This window comes from Petromyzon marinus, chromosome 64 (genome assembly GCF_048934315.1).
Source record: "Petromyzon marinus isolate PM22_M1 ecotype Great Lakes invasive population chromosome 64, UKy_Petmar_22M1.pri1.0, whole genome shotgun sequence".
Taxonomy (NCBI): Eukaryota; Metazoa; Chordata; class Hyperoartia; order Petromyzontiformes; family Petromyzontidae; genus Petromyzon; species Petromyzon marinus.
The window spans coordinates 2,164,507-2,192,402 of record NC_133730.1 but is presented as its reverse complement, the minus strand read 5'-3'; the positions used below and the strand labels follow the sequence as shown (position 1 = coordinate 2,192,402).

At 48.1% G+C, this 27,896-nt stretch overlaps 2 protein-coding genes and 1 long non-coding RNA gene across 6 annotated transcripts in view; 2 read left to right on the top strand and 1 right to left on the bottom strand.

Moving 5' to 3' along the window:
- The window catches only part of LOC116956303 (FERM, ARHGEF and pleckstrin domain-containing protein 1-like), an 85,405-nt gene extending 80,863 nt beyond the window's left edge, over positions 1 to 4,542 (top strand). For all 4 annotated transcript variants that reach the window (XM_032977813.2, XM_032977812.2, XM_032977811.2 and 1 more), the window contains 3 exons: positions 179 to 286; positions 487 to 638; positions 993 to 4,542. In XM_032977813.2, coding sequence (XP_032833704.1) covers positions 179 to 286; positions 487 to 638; positions 993 to 1,074 — 342 coding nt within the window. In that variant the 3' untranslated portion in view covers positions 1,075 to 4,542. The remainder of the gene's footprint in view (positions 1 to 178; positions 287 to 486; positions 639 to 992) is intronic.
- LOC142906399 (uncharacterized) overlaps positions 1 to 27,896 on the bottom strand; it is a 67,967-nt gene that overhangs the window by 8,494 nt on the left and 31,577 nt on the right. The window lies entirely within an intron of this gene.
- The window catches only part of BOK (BCL2 family apoptosis regulator BOK), a 31,153-nt gene continuing 24,279 nt past the window's right edge, over positions 21,023 to 27,896 (top strand). Inside the window, exon 1 of the mRNA XM_032977844.2 lies at positions 21,023 to 21,598. Coding sequence (XP_032833735.1) covers positions 21,441 to 21,598 — 158 coding nt within the window. The 5' untranslated portion in view covers positions 21,023 to 21,440. The remainder of the gene's footprint in view (positions 21,599 to 27,896) is intronic.

Here is a 27,896-nt window from a genome sequence, read left to right as displayed (position 1 = left end):
GTGGGTTATTTGTAACGTGGGATACAGACTCGCAGCAAATCATTTGCGTCGTAGTCGCGAAAGTTAAAAGACCAACTCCTCTGCTTAAGGAGCGGCGGCGCGTCTGCGGGTGTTGCTGCGAGTGAGATGCACGCCGGTCGCTCGTGAATGAGCGGTGGGGACGCCTGTTCGTTTGCAGAACCAGCTGTCGGGGTATTTGCTGCGCAAGTTCAAGAACAGCAGCGGCTGGCAGAAGCTGTGGGTTGTCTTCACCAACTTCTGCCTCTTCTTCTACAAAACCCACCAGGTTGCATGTTTAATCTCGACCGTTCTACTGAGACCTTGTAGGGTCGTGAGTAAAAGCTGGAAAAAATTTGAAACGGAAGACAAATAACCTCCACACGTTTTTTGTTGTAATGTTCATCTTGTAAAAAATAAAAACCTAATTCTGTCGTGTCGATGACGACGTCGATGTTGATGATGGCAATGGTGTTGCCACGTCTGTAGGATGACTTCCCTCTGGCCAGCCTGCCCCTGCTGGGCTATTCCATCACAGTCCCGACGGAGGCTGACGCCATCCAGAAGGACTACGTGTTCAAGCTGCAGTTCAAGTCCCACATCTACTTCTTCCGTGCCGAGAGCGAGTACACCTTCGACCGGTGTGTGTATAGTAATATATTGTGGCGCTGTAGCAGCGGGTTATCATGCTGTGCTATGAACCCGGCCACCCGAGTTCGATTCCCGAGGGTACAATGGCCTACTCTTCCACATTGGACGAGCGTCTTTAAAGAGGGGAGTGCCCACACACTACCAAGCCACGCGACAAATTGCGGTGAACCGATTCGTTGTTTTTGAGCTGCCGTCAAGGGAGATCGAAACCAACTGGGGACCTCTGGATTCCAAGCCCGGTGTGCCGGTGTGCTGACCGTTACACCTCCACCCGATCCCTTTGCATTGGTATTTAGACGCTTTACCAATTCGCGTCGTCGCCGCTGTTGTTGTCGTTGCCGCAGGTGGATGGAGGTGATCCGCAGTGCCACCAGCTCGGCGGGACGCACGCGTCTGCTCAGCCGCAAGGATTCACGCCCCGTGTAGCGTGGGGGGCAACACCGCAGGGAGCCTGGGTGCCACCAGCACCTACAGGCCGAGGCCCATCGCCTGCCGTGAATAGCACGGGCACCACCACCACCTCGTACCAGCTGGGTCTCCCACCACCTTAACGAACAGCCTTGATCACACTACCACGTACAGCCTAGGTGTCACCAGCACGTACAGGCTGAGACCCACCACCACCACCACATATAGCCTTGGTCCCACCGCCACAATCAGGCTAGGTTCCACCATCACCCTGTAGAGCCTGGGTTCGACCACCACAAACGGGCTGCTACGCACCACAATGTACAGCCTGGGTCCCACCACCCACAGCTTGGGGTCCCACCACAATTGAGCCATCACCGTGTCTGCTGCAGCGGAACAGCGAGGGGCCTGCGTCCTCACACTGCCGATTCCCAGATGCGGCTGCATCGGGCACCTTGTGGCTCCAAGTTCAGGTCGGTCGCGATGAGCTTCGGCTCGGGATTATGTAATTGCAGGTGGCACGCCGAGCGGGTGATTAATCGATTTGAAATTGAAAACACATAGGGAGGTGTAGGCCGCGTGTATTCCGCAAGTCATGCTGCTGTAGCTCGGCTGTCGTCATACCAGTTTTCTCCGGAGGCTGGGTGGAGTTTTCTTGGTTGGGAAAACCTGAAGCGGAGCTCACCGATACCGGAACTGGGGCCGCATCACGCCGCCGTGCCACTGCGAGAGATGAGTTCAAAAATAGTGCGTAACAGTATGTGCCTCTGTGCAAAAAGTCGCTGAGAACGTTATTTTATAATCTTTTTTTTGTCTTTGATGATTTGTACGATTTCCCTTTTGGTGCCGGTAGTACGGGGGGGGGGGGGGGGGGCACTGATAGAGGTAGTGTTAGTGCGTAGACCGTTGACGCCTTATACGGTGGTCGTTACCGTTAGATGCGTAAGGGTTAATCAAAAAAATGCCTACGACGCGCGTTTTTAAACTCGCTCCACTTATCGATAATAACGTTCCTTCGGTGACACTGCGAGAGTGAAATTTGTTACCGACTTACTTTGGTGGTTTGTATGCTGCTGCTGTGAAGGAGTTGGAGGGGGGGGGGAGGTGATTTCCGGTACCGTTTTATTTCCCTGCCGGTGCGCGCTTGTGCCATCCAGGAGCGTGACAGCATGGCCCCTGACGCAGCTTCCTTAGCTTGACAAAGCGAGCAGCAACCGTGAGAGTTCATTCGTTTGTTTCGTTGAGTTTCGCCGGGGTGAAAGTGGGCGCAAGCTGTTACAAAGATGGCGCGATGAGACCTTTTAAACGTGATCACTGAGCCAGCACCCTTGAGATCCGGACTTTAACTCGTAGGCCTTCGTGACCAATGTTATGATTCGTAATTGATTTATTCCCACAACTATGTGACCCATAAATCAATAATGTATTGTCGAATCCGAGCGGCCATGTGTGGTTAGTTTCATCGTCTCAACCCGGGCGTTATCGATTACACAAACACATTATTTTCAATTCACATTCAGCAAATTTGGTTTCCAATTAAATATGGCCAACCCCAACTTTGAGGGATAAAACAGACATTGGACGACTGACAGGTGGCAAACCGCTCTACACATTGCGTGACAGAGCGCAGCGTCGGGCGACCTCGAACTGAGGCGACCTTGGAGAAAGTATCTCCTCGGTTCCCTCCACGACGTTGAGGCTCGGACGACAGTAGCAGAGTCACGGCAGTAATCGTCCGTCTGGCCATGCTACCACGGTAGTGCTTACGGGGGATGTAGAGTAACCCTCCGGCATTTCTCTCGGGTTACGCCGTGGTGTCGCTCCTCACCATGTCCGACGTTTCGCTGCCCGTTGCCGGGAGCTTCCTGCTTCGGCCCCTGAAGGATCTTGTTCACCCAAGAACGCATTGGAGAGCTATTGCAGGACGAGGGTGGGGGGGAAAAAAAAAAACACCTCGGCGAGGGATATAATTGGTGGGCGATAAAATCCCACGGAGAGTCATTACGGTGGATGGGGCCGGGCGCGATCGCTCGCTTGGGCATCGCGATGCGAGGCGATCCGGGTCCTGCGTGCCGAGACGGAGCGCGTGCGGCGACGGCGGCGGCATGGAGATCGACGCCCGCCGGTGCCTCGCCAACCGTCAACTACTGAATGTCTGCGAGGAAGTATTCCGCAACTGCGCGCATTTTTGAATCGCTCCTTTTTGCAGTAACAGTATGAATGCAGCGTGTGCAACGATGGCGGGGGGGTCAGCCGAAAACCCGACTCGCCCAGTCTGCTTGCCTCACCACGGCCTCCTGGGCCACGTGGCTTGTTGGGGGCTGCCCAACGCTGCGTCAAGTAAAGCGACTTTTGGGGGGGGGGGGATGGGGTGGGGTGGGGACGGAGCCCCCACGTCGCCAACCGAACTTGCCAGGCGTATCGACAGCGTGGCGCCCGCCATTCAACGCTGAAGTGCTTGGCCAAGGAAAGGCTCGGCGAGTCTCGAAACAAATGTTTCTGGAAGTGCCTTGCTTCGAGGGATGTTTGACCAAGTTCCCCGAACGAGAGAGGCACGTGGGAGGGAAAACCAGAGAAAGCGGAGGGAGACCCACACCGGTGCAGCGAGATGAGTTCACAAACCCTCACTACCACCCCCCCCTCCCCGATACCAATATCTCCTGGCCACCTCGCAGACCAGTGGCTTTGGGAATCTCACTCGCATGTCGCAACGTGATCCATCAACCCTCGCTTGCTTCCAAAGCACCGGATTACAGACCTGTTCCTCATCCCTTCATCCAGCGAAAAAAACACCTTAAGAGAATCGAATCGACTCACGATTATAATCTGGACTCCGGCGGACTGTAGATTCTAATCCTAATCGAACCGCGACTCCCCCCTGCAGTAAGTTTTCATAGATGTATTGATCGCATTCTAAATAAGCATCTGATCAGCGCGTGGCCCGATGTCGATCCGATATTGATTACATCTCGTTCGTACTGAACCTCCTCGATTTGTTTTACCCGTTCTTGTCTCTCGGTACCTGGATGGAGCTGTTACACGGAATAACCGCCGTTTTTTTTGTAATATTTTAGCGAATCAGCTTTTACACGGCTTTTAAGTAGGACGTAAGGTTTATCGTGTTTGTTTTTGAGCCATGGAAGTCTGTGTGCGCACGTGTGTGTGTGTGCACGCGCGCGTATACACTTTAGGCGAAAGTAAAATTTTGCAAATTCCACACACTTAGGATTATATTCGTAACCCACCAAAGAGTTTGGGCGTAGATACCTCACAAAACAATCAAACGCATCATTTGTACCGATCTTGTATAGGAGAAGTTAACACTGTTAGCAAGGTTAGACGCAAGTGGTGGGAGAAATCTGTATTTTCAGTCGGCGTTTTCGTGTTTTATTTTATAAGAAGTAGTTACGGAACGGTACATGAAGGCAACAGCTCCTGTTTATATAAACGGCTTTGCTTTACATTAAAATAAAGAGTTGAGACGGAGGCGGCTCCGTGCGGTTTGCATCCAACGCCGGGACACGAGGCCACGCACGCCCATCACCTCGATGGGGATGGAACACCCTGACGATGGGAACACCCTGATGAGGAGGGGGGCAAATCCCCCCTTTACCGCCCCCCCCCCATTCTGGGAAGACACGGGAGACCCTGCGAGAGGTCGCAGACACGGCGAGGTGGTGTCAACGTGGGAGCACCTCGATGGGCAACGACAAAGCGGGTTCGCGGATGGGGCGGGAGGACGTGGAGACGCGAGGAGGAAGACCGCTGCACGGGAGAAGACGGAGACGTGGTGGAGAATGGAGACGTGGGACCGATGAGAAGATAAGATTGTGAACACCAACTTGAGAGTCCAGGTGAGTGTTTTGGTTGAGGTTTAGGATTGCCGCCAGGGTTCGGGTTTGGTGTTAACGAGTTTGACGATGGGGTGGGTGTTGCGTTCGGGTCATGATGTAACAGAATAATGCGGGATTTGTGAGTTACAGCTGTGCTGGGGCACAGCGACCTGTGTCTCGCACAAGGTCGCACGGCCAAGGGAATTCATCGGGGACACGGAATCCTTAAGAGATCCTCAATGAAGTCACGGCAGCCCATGGCACCGCTGTTGTTGTGGTCAATGGGCAGCTTTGGTAGTTACACACCTTCCTTCACCGTTGTTCAGTGCAGGCCCAGAGGCCCTACACCACAACGTGGCCGGCCTATAGTGCTATCGGCATGACTTTGTGAGACAAACAATCCACCCTCATCTCTTCAGAGCAGCACAGCTCTTGCATCCGACAAAATAAACTGCATTGGCACATGTTATAGAAACTGAAGACAATGGGGCGTCTCCATCTCTCATAGCAAAGCGATGAAGACGTCAACTATTATACGTGTTCCTTTTCGGCCAGTGTTATTGAGGAGTTTGTTGGCCTTCGTGTTAGAGAATGACCCATTGAAGCAGACACTACAGAGCTTACCTCTGGACATATCGTCACTTGACGTCTGGTCCGCACGGTAGGGGGGGGGGCAGCACTTTCTCACCTGCTAGGCCACTGAAAGATACTCTTTGGTTCTCTCGGTAAATCCCTGCAGTCACGAAAAATTCAAATCAAGATTTCACTGAGAGATATGTTTGGCACATGGCTGTGAAATTGATAAGTTATTTTTGAAGCTGGAATTTAGTCAAATTAAGTACAGGGCCAAATTTAATGGGATTTTTTTTTAGTCATTTGGTGATCGAACAGAGACCATCGACTCACTGCACTTGAGAACTCGGTTTCATCACAGGCAGCGGCCTAAATGAGAACCACGGATTCTCAGTGGTGCTTGTCGACCGCTCCGACATCCTCTGCCACCTTTGATGAGTAGTCTACCTAACGCTGATGGAAGACCAACTGGCACACAATCGGTGACCTATTCACTTCCGAGAGCGAAGATTCCTGCTAACAAATCACTTTGGGAGACTCTCTGTGATGATGAGGTGCTTTAGGATTGAGCTGTTCATTGGCCAGGGGATGCGTGGATTCTAAAATGTATCTGCGGAGCCTTGAGCGTTATCTCCTTGTTTGTGCGGGTTTCCTCCGGGTACTCCAGTTTGTATGACTGTGGTCATCCACAACAGACCACAAAAACATCACGATGCAATGCCCGATCCGCATATATACGAAAGGAGACATCACGGCGATACACTCCACTGCTCCAGACCCGGTTATCTGGCTTGACCGCCTGAATGTGAAATTGTAGTTATTACTCTGCATGAGTAAAAAAAAGTAGTTTGGAATGTGCCAAACATTCCAATGCAGGACCATTCTGAAAAAATAATCTTGATACCCAGTCTATAATAAATAAAAGGCATTAATAATATTAATGCTAACGGAGCTGAGCAGCTTATAACTCTGCCCAGGAAATTATCTGTCCATCCTTGGTTGGACACTTCAAACATTTTCTTGAAAAAACTTAAATAACCCCGCTCGTATAAATCCGTTAAGAATTTGAAGAAGCCGAGTTATTTATCCCGGCCTCTCAACGTGAACTCATTATATGACAGTTCGTCCTCAGGGGCTGATGGTGAGCTCTGAATGCAAGATATCATCAGGGAATGTAGGAAGTTGTGTACAGTTATGTAATTACGGTTTTAAATTGGCCAGATAGCCAACTGCTTCTCAAGAAATGTGTTGCTGGCGCGTGCGGTTTTTAGATATTCGGTCAATTCTCTTTTTTGTGGTTTTATTTTTTGGTATACCGTGGAAGGAAAGCGCCTGCATAAAAAAACCACCCATGCGCACACACACGTGTGGGTTATTGCACTCAAAACTTTGTTAGGTTTTCCGAGCGACAGAACGGATCCCGGGAATCGCCACCTTGCTACCCTGCAAGGTAAGGTGTCTCGTGAATTATGGCCCCATCTCAACATGATCCACCAACCCTGGCTACAAGTTGCTGCATTCAAGCCGCGCATCAGTCCCAGTCCATCTGTTGCTTGCGCTGAAGCTGAGCACTGAGAGCCTCGTGAGAGAGGAGAGGTAAACAGAGGTGAGTCCCGAGCGGATATTGAAGAAACCGAGTGCGATCTTGAAATTCATCCAGAATTCTACTGGGAGGGAGCAAGTGGAGGGCTCCGAGTATTGGGGCTGCAGGCAGGAAGTCTGGCAGTAGGATTTTTTATTTGGCAATAAAGGCCTGAAACGTAGCTAATTTCATTTAAATTTCAGACCACAGTGCCGTTGTTGATGAACGAATGTGTTGAGTTGTTTGTTAGTTGTGCTTGTATGCCACGGCCAACACAGCACCATCACCAAATGGGTGTAATTATGATGAAGGCCCATTGCCTGAAACGTTATCTATTATATTACATTTCCTCTTTCGGGCAGTGTTGAGCATTATTGACAAACGTGTTCGTCAAATTACGCGACATTGCTTTCATACCAGCCCAAAATCTAATCCTGGCACCACGCCACGTGCAACTTGGCACGGGGAATTACATTTTACAAATAAATATCATTGAACGTTTGTGGATGGCTCTTCCCCCGGTAGGGTAGTGGCGTGCAGAGAGGAGCTCGGCATGCCTTAATAAAGTAAAATAGGAAACACAAAGGACTTTGCTTGTCCGAGATGAGAATGTGAGAGAGTTAACTGAGTGAGATGAGAATGTGAAAGAGTTAACCGAGATGAGAATGTGAGAGAGTTAACCGAGATGAGAATGTGAGAGAGTTAACCGAGATGAGAATGTCAGAGAGTTAACCGAGATGAGATTGTGAGAGCGTTAACTGAGATGAGATTGTGAGAGAGTTAACCGAGATGAGAATGTGAGATGAATTAACCGAGATGAGAATGTGAGAGTTAACCGAGTGAGATGAGAATGTGAGAGAGTTAACCGAGATGAGAATGTGAGATGAGTTAACCGAGATGAGAATGTGAGAGTTAACCGAGATGAGAATGTGAGAGAGTTAACCGAGATGAGATTGTGAGAGAGTTAACTGAGTGAGATGAGAATGTGAGATAAGTTAACCGAGATGAGAATGTGAGAGTTAACCGAGATGAGAATGTGAGATGAATTAACCGAGATGAGAATGTGAGAGAGTTAACCGAGTGAGATGAGAATGTGAGAGAGTTAACCGAGATGAGAATGTGAGATGAGTTAACCGAGATGAGAATGTGAGAGTTCACCGAGGCATAGAGGTTTAACCGAGGCGGTTGTGATCAAGAATGCGCAAGGCTCCGGGTGCAGCGAGCCTCTCGTGTTGGCCTTATAAGGCGGTGGGAGAGGCTGAGTTCCTCACGCCCCGGGTACTAGACTACTCTCATTAGCGACGATGAGCTCAGTTTTCTTTGGAATCCGGCCTCTATGGATGTCTTGTAATTGGCCTCCTAGGGATAGCATGTCCCTGCAGGCAGCATGCTCTACATGGCCAGCATTTTTATAAAGAAGGCATGTTTTTTTTTACAGACAGCATGTTCACAGATATCATGGTTTTACATACACCATGCTCCGGCAGCGTGTTACTACAGGCAGCGTGTTACTACAGGCAGCGCGTTACTACAGGCAGCGCGTTACTGCACGCAGCGCGTTCCCTTGATAGCGTGCTCTTGCAGGAAGTCTTGCAGACAGCATTCTCTTACAATGTTCCTTGAGACAGCATGCTGCTACAGACAGCATGTCCATACAGGCAGCATGTTCCTACATACTACAGCATGCTGCTACCAAATGCTCCTGTATATTGCAAGTCCTACAGACAGTACTGTCATTTCAATGGCACTCTCCTTCAGACAGACCGCTCCTGTCGTGTGCGTCTATACAGGGTGCTTCAAAAAAATGTGAACATTTCAGAGAATTTGCAACAATACCGCAAGAAATGTGCTGCCTCCTGGCTCTAGGGACCACCTGGAGAAGATTCCAGGAATGTGTTCACAATGATGGCGAACAAGTGGAGGCTCCTTGACTTTTTGAAGCTATGAGCATCCGTTTGTTATCATGTTACAGTGCATTATGATCCGTTCTTTATCCATCAAAAACGATAGTCCCACGTAAGTGTTAACATTGGTTTGAAGCACCCTGTATATAATACACTCTTACAGCACATTCCTCAACAGCAGTGTGCTCCAACAGACCGCAAGCTCTTACAGAAAAGCAGGAGTCTAAAGATAGCGTGCGCCGAAGACGTCTTACAGACAGCACGCTCGTGTGCAGCATGCTGCTACGGTGACATCCTGCGTAATGGTGATTCGGCACATTCCTACAGCAAGTGCGTTTTTTTTTTTACACCGTACAGCATAGCTTACTGCATGTCCCCTCCTGATAGATGGCACCGATAGAAAAATTGGCCGAGCGCGCCGATAGAAAAATTGGCCGAGCGCGCCAATAGCCCCCTGGGTATCGGTACGCGGTGTCCGAGGACACGGGGAGGAGAGCCGTCCCTAGGGCACGGCGAATCGGCGGGCGACCGCCCCGGGCCCCGCGCTTTGGGGGGCCCCGCGCTTTGGGGGGGCCCGCGCGCGCTTCGACATCACGGTGTCAGATGCAACACTTTCAGATGAGGTGTCTGGTTCACCACCAAACATTGTGCGCCGATCGTACGTTGTACATCGTTGTCGCCGCGTGGGGGGGGGGGGGGTGCCCACACGGTGTGGTTTGCCCCGGGCCTCTGGGCAGAGGGGTCGATGCCCCCCGTGTTTATTTACCTCTCCTGCCTCCCGCGTCCGCGATAAATTAAGGGTCTTCCCTCCCCCAAGGCCGTGGCAATGCATCCGTAATGGACACGATGTACGAATCGCTTCCACCGACGACCGAATGTGCTCTACGCCTCGATGATTTAATACAACTTTTGCACAAAAACGAAATCCCCAGAAGCCCTAATTAACATTGTTTATCAATTAATGGACGATGTTTACACTCACCCCGCTGTTGCTGGCTATGATGTTTATTTTGTTTATTTTATTTATTTTATCACGGTTGCTAAACAACGGCCGGTAGGCCCAAAACGTCAAGCGGTCAGCAACAATGAGTACCTTTAAAGTTGTAATAATAGATATAAAAATTTAATTTGTCTCTTGAATTGAGCAAAGATGTAAGAACTTGGGGAAAGGAGACGATGGGAGGGAATTCCCAAGTGGAACGGTGAAAAGGTAAAAATCCAGACAGACAAGTGTTGATGTGACCTGCAGTGTGGCGGAGTGGGTGAGTGAATAAGTGAGTGTGTGGGTAAGTGAATGTGTTGTGACCAGCTCCGGTTTGACAGCAGAGGTCTCACTTGGAATCCGTCGAGCGGCAATATCTGTTCATCGACTGCGCAACACTGTGGAAGCTACCTGGTCTGTCGCTACGCAAGAAGCTTCGGGTCTTCTCGGCCACAGTCATGCCCTTCCTTCTCTATGCTTGTGAAACGTGGGCCACTCAAATGGAACATCTGTGCCAGTTAGAAACATTCAGGCTGCCATTCCTACGATCCATCCTGGCTTTAACCAGGCTGGATTGTCCGAGTAGTTCACAAATACTTGAAAGATTTGGACACATTTCCATCGGTGAGCTCCTCTGGCAGGCAAGGCTGCGATGGCTGGGTCATGTAGCCCGCATGCCCAGCCACCGCATACCCAAGCAGCTTCTGTTTGGCCGGATATAGGGGGCTAAACGGGCACGACATGGGGTGGAGAATAGATGGACTGATGCGGTACGGGAGGGTGTGAAGCTGAATGGACTTTCCGACGACTGATACCAGCAGTGTCAAGATCAGCCTCTGTGGACGAGGCTGGTGAAGGACGCTACTGGGCAGTCGGAGGCAGTCGCCCTCCAGCAACAATGGACGGCAAAGGAGCGACGCTCACAACAACGATGCGGAGCGCCGGGCGGCTAAAATTCAGCAAATTGGCACAGTAGGGGGTAAGGCTGGTGCATCTACCGGTCATCTCAGTTAGCCAACCCATGGCACCACCTGAGTCTGTCCCGAGATCTCCTGTCAGCGAGCCTTCGACGCATCACGTGGCCTCGAAGTGCACCTGGCCTGGCACAGGCACCGTGGTGACGTCACCGTCACTTAGTGGCGAATGGCGCGGGTGTTGGTAATGACCTGCGGTGTGGTCGTTGAACAGTGTGGATGAGAAGAAAGAGTCAGTCTGGTAGGCCGAGCCTTCAATATAGGTGGACGAAGCATTGCGTTATGGGAACAGTAACCATGACAGGAGCGAAAGAAGAGCGAGAAGGAGACGACTGACCATCGACGAGTGAGTCACTGGAGCGAATTGGCAGGCGCTGGATCAATAATCACCCCGTCTGCTTTACATTGAATTGTATCAAGTGCAGCGAGATCGGAACTGGTAGCTTCTCCCCTGATATTATAACAGGATCGCCAAGTTTGGCCGAATTTGTGCTTTGCCTAGCAGTAGCAATAATAATCATCAGAGTTAAGGCTTTGGCACAGAAAAGAAAACCAAACTTTTGACCGATGTGCCCACAAACTCAGCCCCGGGGGGGGGGGTCTGTCTTATATTTGGCTCTAAAATTAGAAAAACAGCGGCTTGCAGGGACGGCTCGCGAAATATTATGAACAAGCAGCTATTTACCCAGGAAAGCCTCGCCGGGTCGCAAGACTTTTACGGGAAAGGCCTGCCCCGTGTGTTTGGCCAGTTGAGTCTGAGAATCAGTTGACGGTTTCCAGTATAAATAGAGCCCTGCTATTATTATCATTATTATTACTGTATTATGAATGTCAGAGTAATTTTGTCTTGTGTGGTAGGAAACCGGAATGCCGTGACAGACCCCACACATTTGAGGATAATTAAGTAGAATATTTTCCGTTTCTTTTCAAACAGACTGAAGCCTTTTTACTACAGAGTAAAAAAAACTTAGTTTTTTCTCTGTATGGTCTTACTTTTTTGAATTCATGCTGCTTTGAGATCGTTTGCATGTGGGAACAAACTGGAGTTCTTGGGGAAATCCCACCCACATATGAATGATGGGGTGTGGGGGTCAATATTTCAATTGCACTGCATAGATTTGTTGGGACCTACTTGCACGACCACCTCCTCCTGCCCCATTCTTCTGCAACAAAAAGTGTGGTGGCGATCTAGTAAAAATGTAAAAGTGGTCATCTGCTACGAATGAGCATGGAGCAGCAGCACACACCTGTTGAACCAATGGTGGCAATTCTACATTCCTATGACGAGGTTCAGTTTTTTCTAGGGAACAAACACGGATTATGTCCCAACAAAGTCGTCCTAATTTTATGGACCCTGGTAGAGATGATAGTCTGAGTCGACCTCCTTCCAGGATTTGAAATCGTGACCTCTGACTCTGAGCCACGTCCCTTGGCGGAAGCGATCGAGTGGACAGGAAACAAAACATTACTTAGAAAACGCCAAATGAGTCTTGATTAAATTTTGATTTAAAGCTTTTGTGACTGCAGGGATTCATATTCTTGTTTTTTTCGGTAAAGTCACGTAGAAGGGAAACAATAAAATAATAAAAATATAAAACAATCAAATTCTCACGACGTTTCGATTGCAACACAAGCAATCATCATCAGGTGTGAAACCCACAGCTGATGGTTGTGGTTTTCACATCTTGTTGTGGTTTTCACACCTGATGTTGATTGTATGTGTTGCAGTTGAAACGTCGTGAGAATTTTCTTGTTTTAGATTTTTATTATTTTATTGTTTCCCTTCTACGTGACTTTACCAAAAGAACCAAGAATATGAGTCTTGATTACTCTATAATTAGGACTGTGCTGTTCACATAATTAAGCGTATAACAAAACCAGCGTTCTCAGCGAGACCCCAAACTCAAAACGAGCGAGAGAACACTCAAAACCCCGTTAAAATAAATAGCCCGACTTCTTCTTTCGTACGGCTGCTGATGTCGACGCAGAGTAACGACGACAATTTCACATTTCAGGCGGTCAAGCCCAGACAACCGAGTCAGGAGCACGCGAAGTGTATCTCTACGATGCCTCCTTCGTATTTGTGGATCGGGGCATTGCGCCGCTAGACGCTGTACGGTCTGTCCTGGATGACCACAGCCGCACGCTACTGGAGAGTTTTACATTTTCCAATGTGCGACTGTGATCATCCAGAACAGACCATAGCCCGACTTACGTTACCACACGGTGAGGGCATGGCTGGGAGGGGGGGGGATAAGAAGTGTAATGAAAGCCAGACTTGCCCAAACTCACCGCCGTATATCAAGACTTTTTTGTTTTTACTTTGGCTCGCTCTCACAATACGCAACCGATCAGGCTGAACAATCTTATCGTAGCACGTTCGCCCAAATAGCGAGCGTGCCTTTGGACCGACGGGCAAGGACCCACTTGAGATGCCTGCGAGCGCACATTCCTCAGATTCTGCTCCGAGCTGTGGACAGGTTTGCTGTTGTGATTGTGAGCACACGTGCTAGGCGTGCCAGGCGTGGGTAGTCTTTATTGGGTATTGTGGGCAACGGGTGGGGGGAAAAAATTAGGTGTCTGGTTCATCACCAAACATCGTGCGCTGTGATTGTACATTGTACATCATCGTCATCATCGTCGTCATAATCGTTATCATTGTACATCATCGTCATCATTGTCATCGTCGTCATCATTATCATTGTACATCATCGTCATCATTGTCATCGTCGTCATCATCGTCGTCATCATTATACATCATAGTACATCATTGTCATCGTCGTCATCGCCAAACATCGTGCGCTGTGATTGTACATTGTACATCATCGTCATCGTCGTCATCATTATCGTCATCGTTATCATTATCATTGTACTTCATCATCATTGTCATCGTTGTCATCGTCATCATTATCATTGTACATCATCGTCATCACTGTCATCATCGTCGTCATCGCCGTCATCATTGTGATCGTCGTCATTATCGTCGTCATCATTGTACATCATTGTCATCATAGTACATCATTGTCATCATCATCATCATCATTGTCATCGTCGTCATCGTCATTATCATTGTACATCATCGTCGTCATCATCGTCGTCATCATTATAATTGTACATCATAGTACATCACTGTCATCGTCGTCATCATAATCATCATTGTCGCCATTGTCATCATCGTCGTCATCATTGTCATCGTCGTCATTATCGTCGTCATCATTGTCATCGTCATCATTGTACATCATTGTCATCATAGTACATCATTGTCATCATTGCCATCATCGTCATCATTGTCATCATCGTCATAATCGTCATCATTGTCATCATCGTCATCGTTGTCATTGTCGTCATCATAGTACATCATTGTCATCATCGCCATCATCGTCATCATCGCTGTCATCATCATCATCGTCGGGACGCTGCCGTGATGGTTGTCACACTGCACTTGCAGGCACTCCAGGGGTCGCCGACTCCATCTCAGGGTGGCATTTAAAAGAGTGGGGCAAGTCACAAATGCGCCTCAGCATGAGCTTGAAGCTTCAATAATGAGAAGATAAAACAAATAATCGAAAGTGACATCGATGGGTGATGCCATTGCGGTGTAGCCGTTGTGATTTTCAGTACAGCCATTCAACAAGTGCACTGATTAAGGGGCATTGCCCGAAACATCGCCTATTATGTAAGTCCCGTTCGAACATTCAGTGTCTGTTCACGAAATTTGTGCACGTTCTCAGTTTACTATTCATGACTTCGGCTTCCCTGCGACCGACGTTGTGAATCATGGTGGATTTTTTTGCGTCAGATCATGCGAGTAACATAGCAAACGTGTGCCGTGCGCCCTCCTCCACCCGACACAGACCAATAAATAAAGTTGGCGTGTGAACAAACGCGACAATCTGTTATTGCTTCAGCAGTAGCAGCAGCAGCACCGGGTGTGCTGGAGAGCAGCCGCCCACGCAGGTCGAAGAATGTGGCACGATGTTTCGCTGGTAGTTACAACCAGCATCATCAGGCGATATCCAGATTTGAGAACACCTCCCGCCGTCTTGGGCCATACATAGGTGGCGTAATGTCATCAACAAGCCCTCGGAGATGAGAAGAAAGTTTGATTATTTCACTAACTTAAAAAAAAATCATTATAAGTTGTCCCCTTGAGCAGATTAATTCATGGCCTTCAAATTAAATTAGTGCCCTAATATTTAACTAGGAAAGCCTCGCTGAGTCTTAAAGTTCCCTTTCATGAGGATCGTGCATTGGAATAGTTGGGCAATTGCAATTGCATGTGTGTTTGCCATGTGGAGGGGAGATCCAGAGTATCCGGAGAAAACTCACACGCACAAGGAGTGACACAGAGATTCCCTGAGACGTATTCAATAATCCATTACTTTACTGCTCCCCTCCTAGCCACCCTCAGCTCGAGCCTGCAACACCTGGTATTCCCAGGTATTCCCAGGCAGTCTCCCATACCAGCGTAGTGACATAGAATCGGTCACATAGCAACATAGCGCTTGCTGCTGGCAGGGAAGGGAATCTGCAGCTTACAGCAGCCCTGACTGACAGCAGGCCACGTGATAGACCAGAGAGGGATCGAGGGGAAGGGGCACACCGAGAACACGCGAGTAGGTTCCAGAAGGGGGCGTGGCTGGGGGGCAGAGCCAGGCCACGCCCCCCAGTATAAGAGGGGCCCCGGGAGGGGACCTCGGGGCTGTCGTGTGGAGTGGGGGGGGGGTCACCGTCGTGCTGCTGCCAGAGTCTTCACCGTCTTGGCGTCTTCACCGTCTCAGCGTCGCCAGTCAGGCAGTCTACCGGCTGTCCTGACTGGGAACCGTAGTTACTGAGCGTTACTGTCAGGCCGTGTTAGTGCCTCCTACTCTTAGTGTCTCCGAGTCAGTCACTACACAAGTGCCATATCCCTGATAACACTAGTTAGTACTTGGAAGGAACCGTGCCTGGAGATACCAGCAGTACCTGGAGAAATCCTACAAATTACAGAGTTGTAACGATTCACTCTCCTGAAATTCAATCAATTGTTGAGTTTCATGTCTATGATTTAATTCAAGACTCATGTGTTTATTTATTTATTTACAACGTTGTAAATATAGCGGCCCTCCGCGGCTAACATGCGTGGATTGTGAACTTGAAACGATCCACCGATTACTGGGAAAAACAAATCCCACCAAACAATAGATCAACCAATTGGCTAAGTTATTATTTCATTATTTCATTAATCAGTTCCTTAATCATTATTTGACACGACCATACATATCTCGTCTTGTTTGGCCATCCATGGCTCAGACTGGCACTCTCGCACTTTCCACTTTTGGGCTCAGGCTGAGTTTCTGGAGTGGAGTCGGTTTGGATGGGGGGGGGGGGCAGTCGGTCAGGGCGTTTAAAAGTCGGGAACTGGCAGCGCAATTTGCGATGCACAGAAGCGTGGAGCAGCAACATTATCCTGTGACGTGCTGCCTGACACACACAGTCAACTTCACATCGTTATGCAGCAGGAATGACGCCAACAAGGGAATATGGAATTCCAAAGGCAATCGTGCAAAGCCAAGCGCAAGTGGCCTTGTTAGGTCAATTACCTTTCCTATATTTTGCACTCCTATCATGTTTTTGTGTTGTGTTTGTTGTTGTAACTTTCTGACCCCGTGCCCCTAACTGCACATCTGTGAACAAAAGAGCTTTTATAGCTCATCGCATTCCTCCTGCAGTCCAAACAAAGTATCTGATATTTAATTTATGACAGCGATCATCATTGCATTAAACTGTTGAAACACTTGAGTCCCGTTTAATCCTCCACAGGCCTTACATGTTTTACATAGAGACAGTTAAACATTTACTGTTGTTCATCACTTGCATTTTAACTTTCACATTTGGTATCGTTGGTCAATGTAACAATGCCACGGTTTTCTGGTTTCCGCACTCCCTGTCCTCACACACTGTGTGTACTGCACAGCCCCTTTGCCAGTCCACTGCTGGATGAGTGCCTCCCAGCTGCCTGCCATCCGTGGGGGGGGGGGTTATTTGACCATACTTCACCACACTGGTCAGTGGGGGCTGAAGGCAGCGAGCAAAGGCGGAGCATTGTAGTACAGCAACAAAGCATTGTGCGGCACCGTCCCTACAATGTAGCTCTGCAGCAGCTTAAAGCACCTGTTGGTGGTCACCCATCCAAGCACTACCTAGGCTCATCCTGCTTAGCTTTAGAGATCCGATGGAGATTGGGTGCATTTTGGGTGATTTGGTCATAGGCTTACTTATACTTTAACAAGCATAAACGTGCATTATCGGGTTGTCTGGTGCTGCTCATGGTCAGATTTAACCGTACAGCCTCTCACACCTCTGACACATCAACGGTCTTTTAAGCAATCCACGCAGACACCCGAATGGAGCGTAAGGGAATGGAGTACACAATGTCACTGCAGAACAAAAAACAAAAGTAGCTCCAGCAAAACGGTTAACATCGGGCGGCAGGGTAGCGCAGTGGTCACGCATCTGTGACTCGAAGCAGGGAGAGTCACGGTTTGTTTCCCGACTTGCGTGCCTTTCTTTACGTGTGGAGTTTGTATGTTCTCCCTCTGCTCTCTATGGGTTCTCTGGTTTTCCTGACACTGACCAAAACATCCAAACTCTGAAGTTACAATCACTGCAAATTACTCAATTGAAAGTGCACGCAGCGACATCACCCCCCCCTCCCCCCAACCTGCCCTACCGAGAAAATCTCGGCAGGACCCTCCTAAAAAAGAGTCTTGAGACTCGGCGAGGCTTTCCTGGGAAACAAGCGCAATAAAGAAAAAAAAGAAAAAAATGTGTTGGCAGGTAAAATGTCAAACGTATTCAAACCGTAAAACTTTGTTGCCATGTTAACCTCCAAAGTTAAACTTTATCACTGGCAGCGTAATGTACATTCTCGGTTTTATTGTCTTATGAGGACAGCGTTTGGCTGTGTCAGCATTCTGTGTTGCTTTCTTTCTATTTACTTGTGTGGGTTAACTCCTGAACCGGACCGCCTAGCGTTTGTCCTGTGGGGGCCAAAAGAGACGGTTAAACAATCTAATCGTGGCAATTCAAATTGCTGCGAGGGTTGGTGGGGGGAGTTAATCATTCCTCGCCTCATCTTCTCTGTGATACTATTATCCGTGACTGCTTTCGTCTGCGAAAACTCATTCTTAAATCGACAATTATCCACTATTTTTCCCCATCCATCTTTGTGGAGCAATTTCCTTATTATCCACAAACGTTTTTTTTATCACAACAGGTGTCACGTAGGAAATTAATCCTATTATCCACAATTTTCCACCCATGGATAAATCAGCAAGAGTAAATTTGCGAATAAGATGATCCCTGATGTCCGTCCCGCACGTCACCGCAGATAAGACGGGGTTCTTCCGGATAAAATAAATACAACAATCATTCCGTGCGGGTTGCTTCGAGAAGGAGTGGATGAGACCTTGGCGTTGTTAAACTTTTGTATCAAATTTATCGAGGTGGGTGGGTGGGTTCTGGCTTGACACATTTGGCCCACCTCACCCGAGCGAGCGCCATATGAGGATAGAGCCACTCCCCCGTGGCTTGACCTCTTGCATTCCAAAGTGCAACCGCTTCGGAATGCAAGGAACACGACTAGCGCCAGCGTCATATCGATACCACCTCTAATCGAGATGTAATAATAATAAAAATTCACTTGATAACACGCACATTATTCCACAGACATATATGACCACGACTCCGAGGTACGTAGCTGAGCTCAGCGTCGCTCGTAATCCAGGCGTAAGACATGGGTGGGGCTTTTAAGTGCCTCCTTAATGATGTATTTATGGTAGGGGGCTTGTGCTTTACAGGTGGTTTCAATGTTTGTGGTTGGGAGACGTAAATAGCTGAGTGACTCAGCAGATGAGACGGTAAGTTTGTACAGTGCCATGTGGTGGCGGTGCATTGAGACGCTCCAAATAAATTAGAAATTTTACGTTGGTACGGCCCATCTAAATCCCGGCATTTACTTAACAATTGTAAAAGATTAAAAAAAATAATGATGTAATAACGTGTCTATCGGCCACACTCTTGCTCGAATTGTAACAATTTCTACAGGTGATGCTTAACTTTAACAAAAAATCTTAATCACAAAAAAAATCTCGAAGGTGCGCTGGGGTGTTTTAAACAGGAGCTCCCACGAGAATGTAAACATGAAACAATTTACGGGATAAAGGAATGCGCTTCAACGCCCATCTGCTGGGTTTACTATCTCAAAATGCAGATAAAAGCTGTATAACAACCGCCACAATAATAATAGATGGAATATATACTGTGGTTAAAGCAGACATTCCTAACAAGAGGGAATTCTAGCCGGAGGGGCGCCGAGATGGGAGGAGATGGAAAGGCGACCAGTCTCAATGCTCATTGTTTTTTTCGGTAAAGTCACGTATGTAGAAATACAATAAAATATACCAATGAGTAATTTTATGCAGTCACGAAAGCTTTAATACTTTATAGTCTCAATGCTATTCAAGAAACGTGTTCAGTTCTCATTTGTGATATGATCGTTGGTACTCTTGATTTGCTGGCTTCTTTGCGTTCTAGGTCTTTGGGCCTGCGGTCAAAAATTACAAAGTGGGGAATATCAAGACATTACAGTTTCCTCCGACACACAATTTGTTTTACGTTTACAGCCGCTGGACACCAACTCCTCTCTACCAGCATGTTTGGGGAGGAGGGGTATTTTCTGGAACTCTGCCCTGTTACAGCTTCAGCTGAACTGTCGCCCTGTCGTAGGAGTTCTCGTGAACCACCACAAACCCTGAGGAAATGTCGCAAGGAGTCAGTGGCCTCTATTCAGTCAACAACTGGGCACCTCTGTAACCGCCTCCGTTTACACTGAATGTGTTGCAGAGGTCTGCATGCGTGTTTGCTAATTCGCCTCTTGGTGTTTCACACAACCACGTAATTTGCCGTGGGCCTCTGCTTAAGTGAGTACTTGTGAGCACATGAGGTTGTCCCGAGACAACCCCGGGTTACGATTGCAGCTCAACAGGCCTCTCTTTCATCGCGAACTCCAGGAACCCGCTAACACGTCAAACCACTTCATTAGCTGATTACACATCTGTTAACTGATTTAAACTATCCTCTTGATGTTATATTTTTGAATTTTACATGGAAAACACGCACACACGCACCTACAACAAATCCCTGTTTAGCCTTGTAGATCCGGAAAGCAAATGCCGTGAATGAGAACTTATTAAGGCCAAGAATACCCACTTACATGCATTCCATTACTTTATCGTGTGGAGGGAAGTTTCCAGCTGGCTGAAAGCAGTTTCCAGATCTCTCGCAGCACATTCATGGTTTCTTGAGTACTGTTTAGTGGATTTTCTCTGGGCACTCCAATTCCATCTCAGACAAAGTTCGACGCTCATTTCTGGAATTGGCCGAACATCCAAATGTAGCAGGAGCCTCCTTCAGGGGTTTTGAGATTCAGTGAGACTTTCTCAGGTAAATACGGTCAAGGGTATTCTCATTATGTTTATGTATTATATCTACCGATCCCGTGTCTCCCCCTCTGTCCTTCACATCCCACGTCAGTCTGGTCTAATGTCTATGTCCCTCTGGTTTCTATCTCCCAGCATCTGTCCCACCGTGTTACCTCGCTGCATATTCATCTCCCTGATCTACATCCCAGGTTATTTTGTCTTCATGTCTCGATTCCATATCCGTGTCCCACTTATCGTTTCCCGATGTCTCTCCCGTGGCTGTACTGTCTTGCACAACAACAAAAACCCAACTCTCCTGCATTCACTTTTATCTCCCGTACGCATGAACCCGGGTTGATATCTGCGTCAGAGTCTCAGTGTCTCCTGGGCGACTCTGTTGTCCTGACGTTGTCTCAGAGTCATCAGCTTGCCCTGAAGCAGACTCAAAAATTAGGTGGAGAATATAAACAAAAATAGATAATCTATCTTGTCTGATTATACTCAGACAAGATTTCCACTCCATATAGTCCGTCTCTCTCCACATTACACAAATAAAAGTATCATTTACGCAACCCACCTCCACTGAGTGATCTCCCTCCTCCCCTCCATGAAATAAGTGATGGAGATGACAGAGACGATCATGAAACACGAGTGTGGGATGCTTCCACTCTCTCTGTACCGAGGATCATGAAGGATGAGTGTGGGATGCTTCGACTCTCTCTGTACCGAGGATCATGAAGGATGAGTGTGGAATGCTTCGGCTCTCTCTGTACCGAGGATCATGAAGGATGAGTGTGGAATGCTTCGGCTCTCTCTGTACCGAGGATCATGAAGGATGAGTGTGGGATGCTTCTCCTCTCTCTGTGCCGAGGATCATGAAGGATGAGTGTGGGATGCTTCTCCTCTCTCTGTACCGAGGATCATGAAGGATGAGTGTGGGATGCTTCTCCTCTCTCTGTACCGAGGATCATGAAGGATGAGTGTGGGATTCTTCGACTCTCTCTCTCCGCACCACCGGGACTCGAGGCACCGAGACGGAGGCGCTAGTGGACAGCCTCCTCATGAATAAGTGATGAGGAAGATGACGACGGAGCCTGGGGGTGGTGGTGGTGGCTTGAATGAGGGCTGGGATGACACCACCACACCGTCAGTGGGAACCCCTCCAGAGTCGCGAGAAGTGAGCGCAGAGGGAAGGAGGCGGCACGGGGACCACGGGCCGAGTACACACGTGTGAGTAACAAGTACACACGTGTAACTACAGAGTACACACGTGTAACTACAGAGTACACACGTGTGAGTAGAGTACACACGTGTAACTACAGAGTACACACGTGTGAGTAACAAGTACACACGTGTAACTACAGAGTACACACGTGTGAGTAACAAGTACACACGTGTAACTACAGAGTACACACGTGTGAGTAGAGTACACACGTGTGAGTAGAGTACACACGTGTGAGTAACAAGTACACACGTGTGAGTAACAAGTACACACGTGTGAGTAACAAGTACACACTTGTAACTACAGAGTACACACGTGTGAATAGAGGACACACGTGTAACTACAGAGTACACACGTGTGAGTAACAAGTACACACGTGTAACTACAGAGTACACAGTGTGAATAGAGTACACACGTGTGAATAGAGTACACACGTGTGAGTAACAAGTATACACGTGTGAGTAACAAGTACACACGTGTGAGTAACAAGTACACACGTGTGAGTAACAAGTACACACGTGTAACTACAGAGTACACACGTGTGAGTAGAGTACACACGTGTGAGTAGAGTACACACGTGTGAGTAGAGTACACACGTGTGAGTAACAAGTACACACGTGTGAGTACTCTGTGCTCACGCGTAACTACAGACTACAGAGTACACACGCGTGACGACAGAGTACTCACACGTGTGTGTGTGAGTACCGAGTACACACGTGTGTGTGAGTACCGAGTACACACGTGTGTGTGAGTACCGAGTACACACGAGTACCCTGCCAGGGTGTGTGAGTACTGAGAATGTGTGTGTATTGAGTACTGCACTCGAGTAAGTACCGAGTATGATGTGGGTGTGTGGATACTTACTGTGTGTATATGCGAGTATCATGTGTGTGCTAGTAGGTTGTGAGTAGGGCTACTTCACTAGGGGTGAGTACTGAGTAAGGTGTGTGTGTACTGAGTAAGGTGTGTGTGTACTGAGTAAGGTGTGTGTGTACTGAGTAAGGTGTGTGTGAGTACTGAGTAAGGTGTGTGTGTACTAAGGTGTGTGTGTACTGAGTAAGGTGTGTGTGTACTAAGGTGTGTGTGTACTGAGTAAGGTGTGTGTGTGCTGAGTAAGGTGTGTGTGTGTACTGAGTAAGGTGTGCGTGTGTGTACAGAGTAAGGTGTGTGTGTACTGAGTAAGGTGTGTGTGTGTACTGAGTAAGATGTGTGTGTGTACTGAGTAAGGTGTGTGTGTGTACTGAGTAAGGTGTGTGTGTACTGAGTAAGGTGTGTGTGTACTGAGTAAGGTGTGTGTGTACTGAGTAAGGTGTGTGTGTACTGAGTAAGGTGTGTGTGAGTACTGAGTAAGGTGTGTGTGTACTGAGTAAGGTGTGTGTGTACTAAGGTGTGTGTGTACTGAGTAAGGTGTGTGTGAGTACTGAGTAAGGTGTGTGTGTGTGTACTGAGTAAGGTGTGTGTGTGTGTGCTGAGTAAGGCGTGTGTGTGTGTGTGTACTGAGTAAGGTGTGTGTGTGTGTACTGAGTAAGGTGTGTGTGTGTACTGAGTAAGGTGTGTGTGTGTACTGAGTAAGGTGTATGTGTACTGAGTAAGGTGTGTGTGTACTGAGTAAGGTGTGTGTGTACTAAGGTGTGTGTGTACTGAGTAAGGTGTATGTGTACTGAGTAAGGTGTGTGTGAGTACTGAGTAAGGTGTGTGTACTGAGTAAGGTGTGTGTACTGAGTAAGGTGTGTGTGTACTGAGTAAGGTGTGTGTGTACTAAGGTGTGTGTGTACTGAGTAAGGTGTGTGTGTACTGAGTAAGGTGTGTGTGTGCTGAGTAAGGTGTGTGTGTGTACTGAGTAAGGTGTGTGTGTACTGAGAAAGGTGTGTGAGTACTGAGTAAGGTGTGTGTGTACTGAGTAAGGTGTGTGTGTACTGAGTAAGGTGTGTGTGTACTGAGTAAAGTGTGTGAGTACTGAGTAAGGTGTGTGCATGTACTGAGTAAGGTGTGTGTGTGCTGAGTAAGGTGTGTGTGTGTACTGAGTAAGGTGTGTGTGTACTGAGTAAGGTGTGTGTGTACTGAGTAAGGTGTGTGTGTACTGAGTAAGGTGTGTGAGTACTGAGTAAGGTGTGTGTGTGTACTGAGTAAGGTGTGTGTGCTGAGTAAGGTGTGTGTGTGCTGAGTAAGGTGTGTGAGTACTGAGTAAGGTGTGTGTGTGTACTGAGTAAGGTGTGTGTGTGCTGAGTAAGGTGTGTGTGTACTGAGTAAGGTGTGTGTGTACTGAGTAAGGTGTGTGTGTGTACTGAGTAAGGTGTGTGTGTGTGTACTGAGTAAGGTGTGTGAGTACTGAGTAAGGTGTGTGTGAGTACTGAGTAAGGTGTGTGTGTACTGAGTAAGGTGTGTGTGTACTGAGTAAGGTGTGTGTGTGCTGAGTAAGGTGTGTGTGTGTACTGAGTAAGGTGTGTGTGTGTGTACTGAGTAAGGTGTGTGTGTACTGAGTAAGGTGTGTGTGTACTGAGTAAGGTGTGTGTGTGTGTACTGAGTAAGGTGTGTGTACTGAGTAAGATGTGTGTGTGTACTGAGTAAGGTGTGTGTGTACTGAGTAAGGTGTGTGTGTACTGAGTAAGGTGTGTGTGTACTGAGTAAGGTGTGTGTGTACTGAGTAAGGTGTGTGTGTGCTGAGTAAGGTGTGTGTGTACTGAGTAAGGTGTGTGTGTGTACTGAGTAAGGTGTGTGTACTGAGTAAGATGTGTGTGTGTACTGAGTAAGGTGTGTGTGTACTGAGTAAGGTGTGTGTACTGAGTAAGGTGTGTGTAGTGTGCGTCGTGTGTATTGTGCGTAGTATGCGTGTGTGTGTAGTGTGTGTGTAGTGTGTGTAGTGTGCGTGTAGTGTGTGTAGTGTGTGCGTCGTGTGTGCGCAGTGTGTATGTGCGCAGTGTGTGTGTGTAGTGTGTGTGTAGTGTGCGTGTAGTGTGTGTGATGTGTGCGTGTAGTATGTGCGTCGTGTGTGTAGCGCGTGCGTGTAGTGTGCGTGTGTAGTGTGCGTGTAGTTTATGTAATGTGTGTTTGTAGTGTGTGTGTAGTATGCGTGTGTGTGTGTGTAGTGTGTGTGTGTAGTGTGCGTGTAGTGTGTGTGCGTCGTGTGTGTAGTGTGTGTGGTGTGTGTGTAGTGTGTGGTGTGTGTGTAGTGTGTGGTGTGTAGTGTGCGTAGTGTGTGTGTAGTGTGCGTGTAGTATGTGCGTCGTGTGTGTAGTGTGTGTAGTGTGTGTGGTGTGTGTGTAGTAGTGTGTAGTAGTGTGTGTGTGTAGTGTGTGGTGTGTGTGTAGTATGTGCGTCGTGTGTGTAGTGTGCGTGTGTAGTGTGCGTGTAGTGTATGTAATGTGTGTGTGTAGTGTGCGTGTAGTGTATGCAGTGTGGTGTGTGCGTGTAGTGTGCGTGTGTAGTGTGCGTGTAGTGTATGTAATGTGTGTAGTGTGGTGTGTGTGTAGTGTGTGCGTCGTGTGTGTAGTGTGAGTGTAGTGTAGTGTGTGTGGTGTATGTGGTGTGTGTGTGTGGTAGTGTGTAGTGTGTGGTATGTGTGTAGTGTGGTGTGTGTGTAGTGTGTGCGTCGTGTGTGTAGTGTGTAGTGTGCGTGTATGTGCGTCGTGTGTGTGGTGTGTAGTGTGTGTGTAGTGTGCGTGTAGTATGTGCGTCGTGTGTGTAGTGTGTGTGGTGTGTGGTGTATGTGGTGTGTGTAGTGTGCGTGTAGTGTGTGTAGTGTGCGTCGTGGGTGCGTCGTGTGTGTAGTGTGTGTGTAGTGTGCGTCGTGTGTGTGGTGTGTGTAGTGTAGTGTGTGTGTAGTGTGTGGTGTGTGTGTAATGTGCGTGGTGTAGTGTGTGTGGTGTGTGCGTGTAGTGTGTGTAGTCTGTGTGTGCAGTGTGCGTGTAGTTTGTGTGTGTGTGTAGTCTGTGTGCGTCGTGTGTGTAGTGTGTGTGTAGTCTGTGTGTGTAGTGTGCGTGCTGCCATACATTCGAGAAATCGTTCGGTGTGCAGTGTTGTAGTAGTGCATAAGAGGTGAGGCTATTAGTGAGCACAAACCACACAGCATTGAACACAATAAACTCAACAAGACACACTCCTACTCGGCCAAATGTTGTGTTAGAGTAATAGTGAGTTAAGTGTGTTTATTGTCCACACTTTCAAACGTGTGCAGGATTGAATGCAGTGTGGTAATTATGAGTGTGGTGTGTGGTGTACTGTCGACTGTATTACACTCACGTATCGTAAAACAGTGGCATTGGATGCAACTCAAGCAGTTGAGTGTCGTGTCCAGGATTTAGAAACGTGTGTACTGCACTTCGTCATACATTGGGTGTATAATACATTGGCTGTGTACTGCATTGGCTGTGTACTGCATTGGGTGTGTACTGCATTGGCTGTGTACTGCATTGGCTGTGTACTGTATTGGCTGTGCACTGCATTGGCTGTGCACTGCATTGGCTGTGCACTGCATTGGCTGTGTACTGTATTGGGTTGGTACTGCATTGGCTGTGTACTGTATTGGGTTGGTACTGCATTGGCTGTGTACTGTATTTGGTTGGTACTGCATTGGCTGTGTACTGCATTGGCTGCGTACTGCATTGGCTGCGTACTGCATTGGGTTGGTACTGCATTGGCTGTGTACTGCATTGGCTGTGTACTGCATTGGGTGTGTACTGCATTGGCTGTGTACTGCATTGGCTGCGTACTGCATTGGGTTGGTATTGCATTGGCTGTGTACTGTATTGGCTGTGTACTGCATTGGCTGTGTACTGCATTGTGTATATACCACATTGGCTGTGTACTGCATTGTGTATATACCACATTGGCTGTGTACTGCATTGCATGTGTACTGCATTGTGTATATACCACATTGGCTGTGTACTGCATTGGCTGCGTACTGCATTGGCTGCGTACTGCATTGGGTTGGTATTGCATTGGCTGTGTACTGTATTGGGTGTATACTGTATTGGCTGTGTACTGCATTGGCTGTGTGCTGCAGTATTGTAAGTGTTGAGCAGGGATGGGCCTGGATAGTTCTTGGATGAGTGACCACCGACTCCCACTCCGCCCAAAAACCGCACACATTCGTCAATAACTCTGGCCTTCAAAAGGAAAGTAATTTATCATCGGCGGCGTGGCGGACAATGGCCCTTAATTCTTCAGAGCAGGCACCAGGTTGTCTTAGTGGGCTATGCAAGTCTGTGTGTATATATATGGTGATCAGCAGTGGGCAATGCAGCAAAAATCCATTGTTGTATTACACATATATGACCCCCACAAGCCCGCGTTGGCCGGCATGGTGAAGTATGGTCGTATGAACCCCTTACGGCCCTATTCTTGCTACGCGGCATGCGTGGTGGAGGCCCTCATCCAGCAGTGGATTGATGAATGGGGGGGATGTACGCGTTGCCAGTGCAGGATATGTGAATGATGGGGCGTCGTTGAGTGTGCGCTGTGATTGAGTGCTGTGTGTGGAATATGGATCACTCGGCGATTTCAATGGAGTATGTCACAGTCTGCCTCGAGCACTTTGCATTGAAAATGTATTGGGTACAGTAACGTTTAAAAAGTTGTACGTGGATGGCCTGAGTTACTGTATTGTATAAAGTATTTTTTTTTACAAAATGCAACCAAGAAAGCCTCTTGTCATTATCCAGTGGCATGCCAGGGTACGCAGAGAAAAAAAACCATGCAAGGCGAGGACGTAAAAGCGTCAGAAGCTCTGCACAGATGGATTCAATAATCCAATGCTAAGCTGCTATGTCTTGGCCAACTTTGCAGGCCGAGCCATCCAAACACGTGGCATATTCCCAGGCAGCCTACCGTCCACGCTATGTGCCATAACTCCATCTGGCTGCAACCCGATTGGCTTCTGAGTTCTGACAAGAATCGGGAAAAATTCATGGCGAATTGGTCATACGGATAGTGTGTGCAGCGAGTAGTTGGTGTAACGTGGTTCGTATAGGGTGTGTACTTGGTGGATTGTGTTTGATGTAATGCAGAAAGTATTGGGTGTGGTAGCATAAGGGGAGGAGGGGGTCTGGACTTGTTGCTGCTCCAGTGTCACCCACGATACTGTAGTGCCAATGTTTACATCATCAGTTACACTCATGCACAGTGCAGCTGGTGACTGTTGATGGAATAGGGTAACCATCATTGCTATTCCTACAGTACTACCGATTGTTTTCTTATTGCAGTGATTTACCTATTATCCGCTCTTTCTATTGACCGAAATCGACTATATATCTCACTGCAGCCTCTAACTCTTATACAACTCGAACTCTGGCCTTTCAATGTCATATT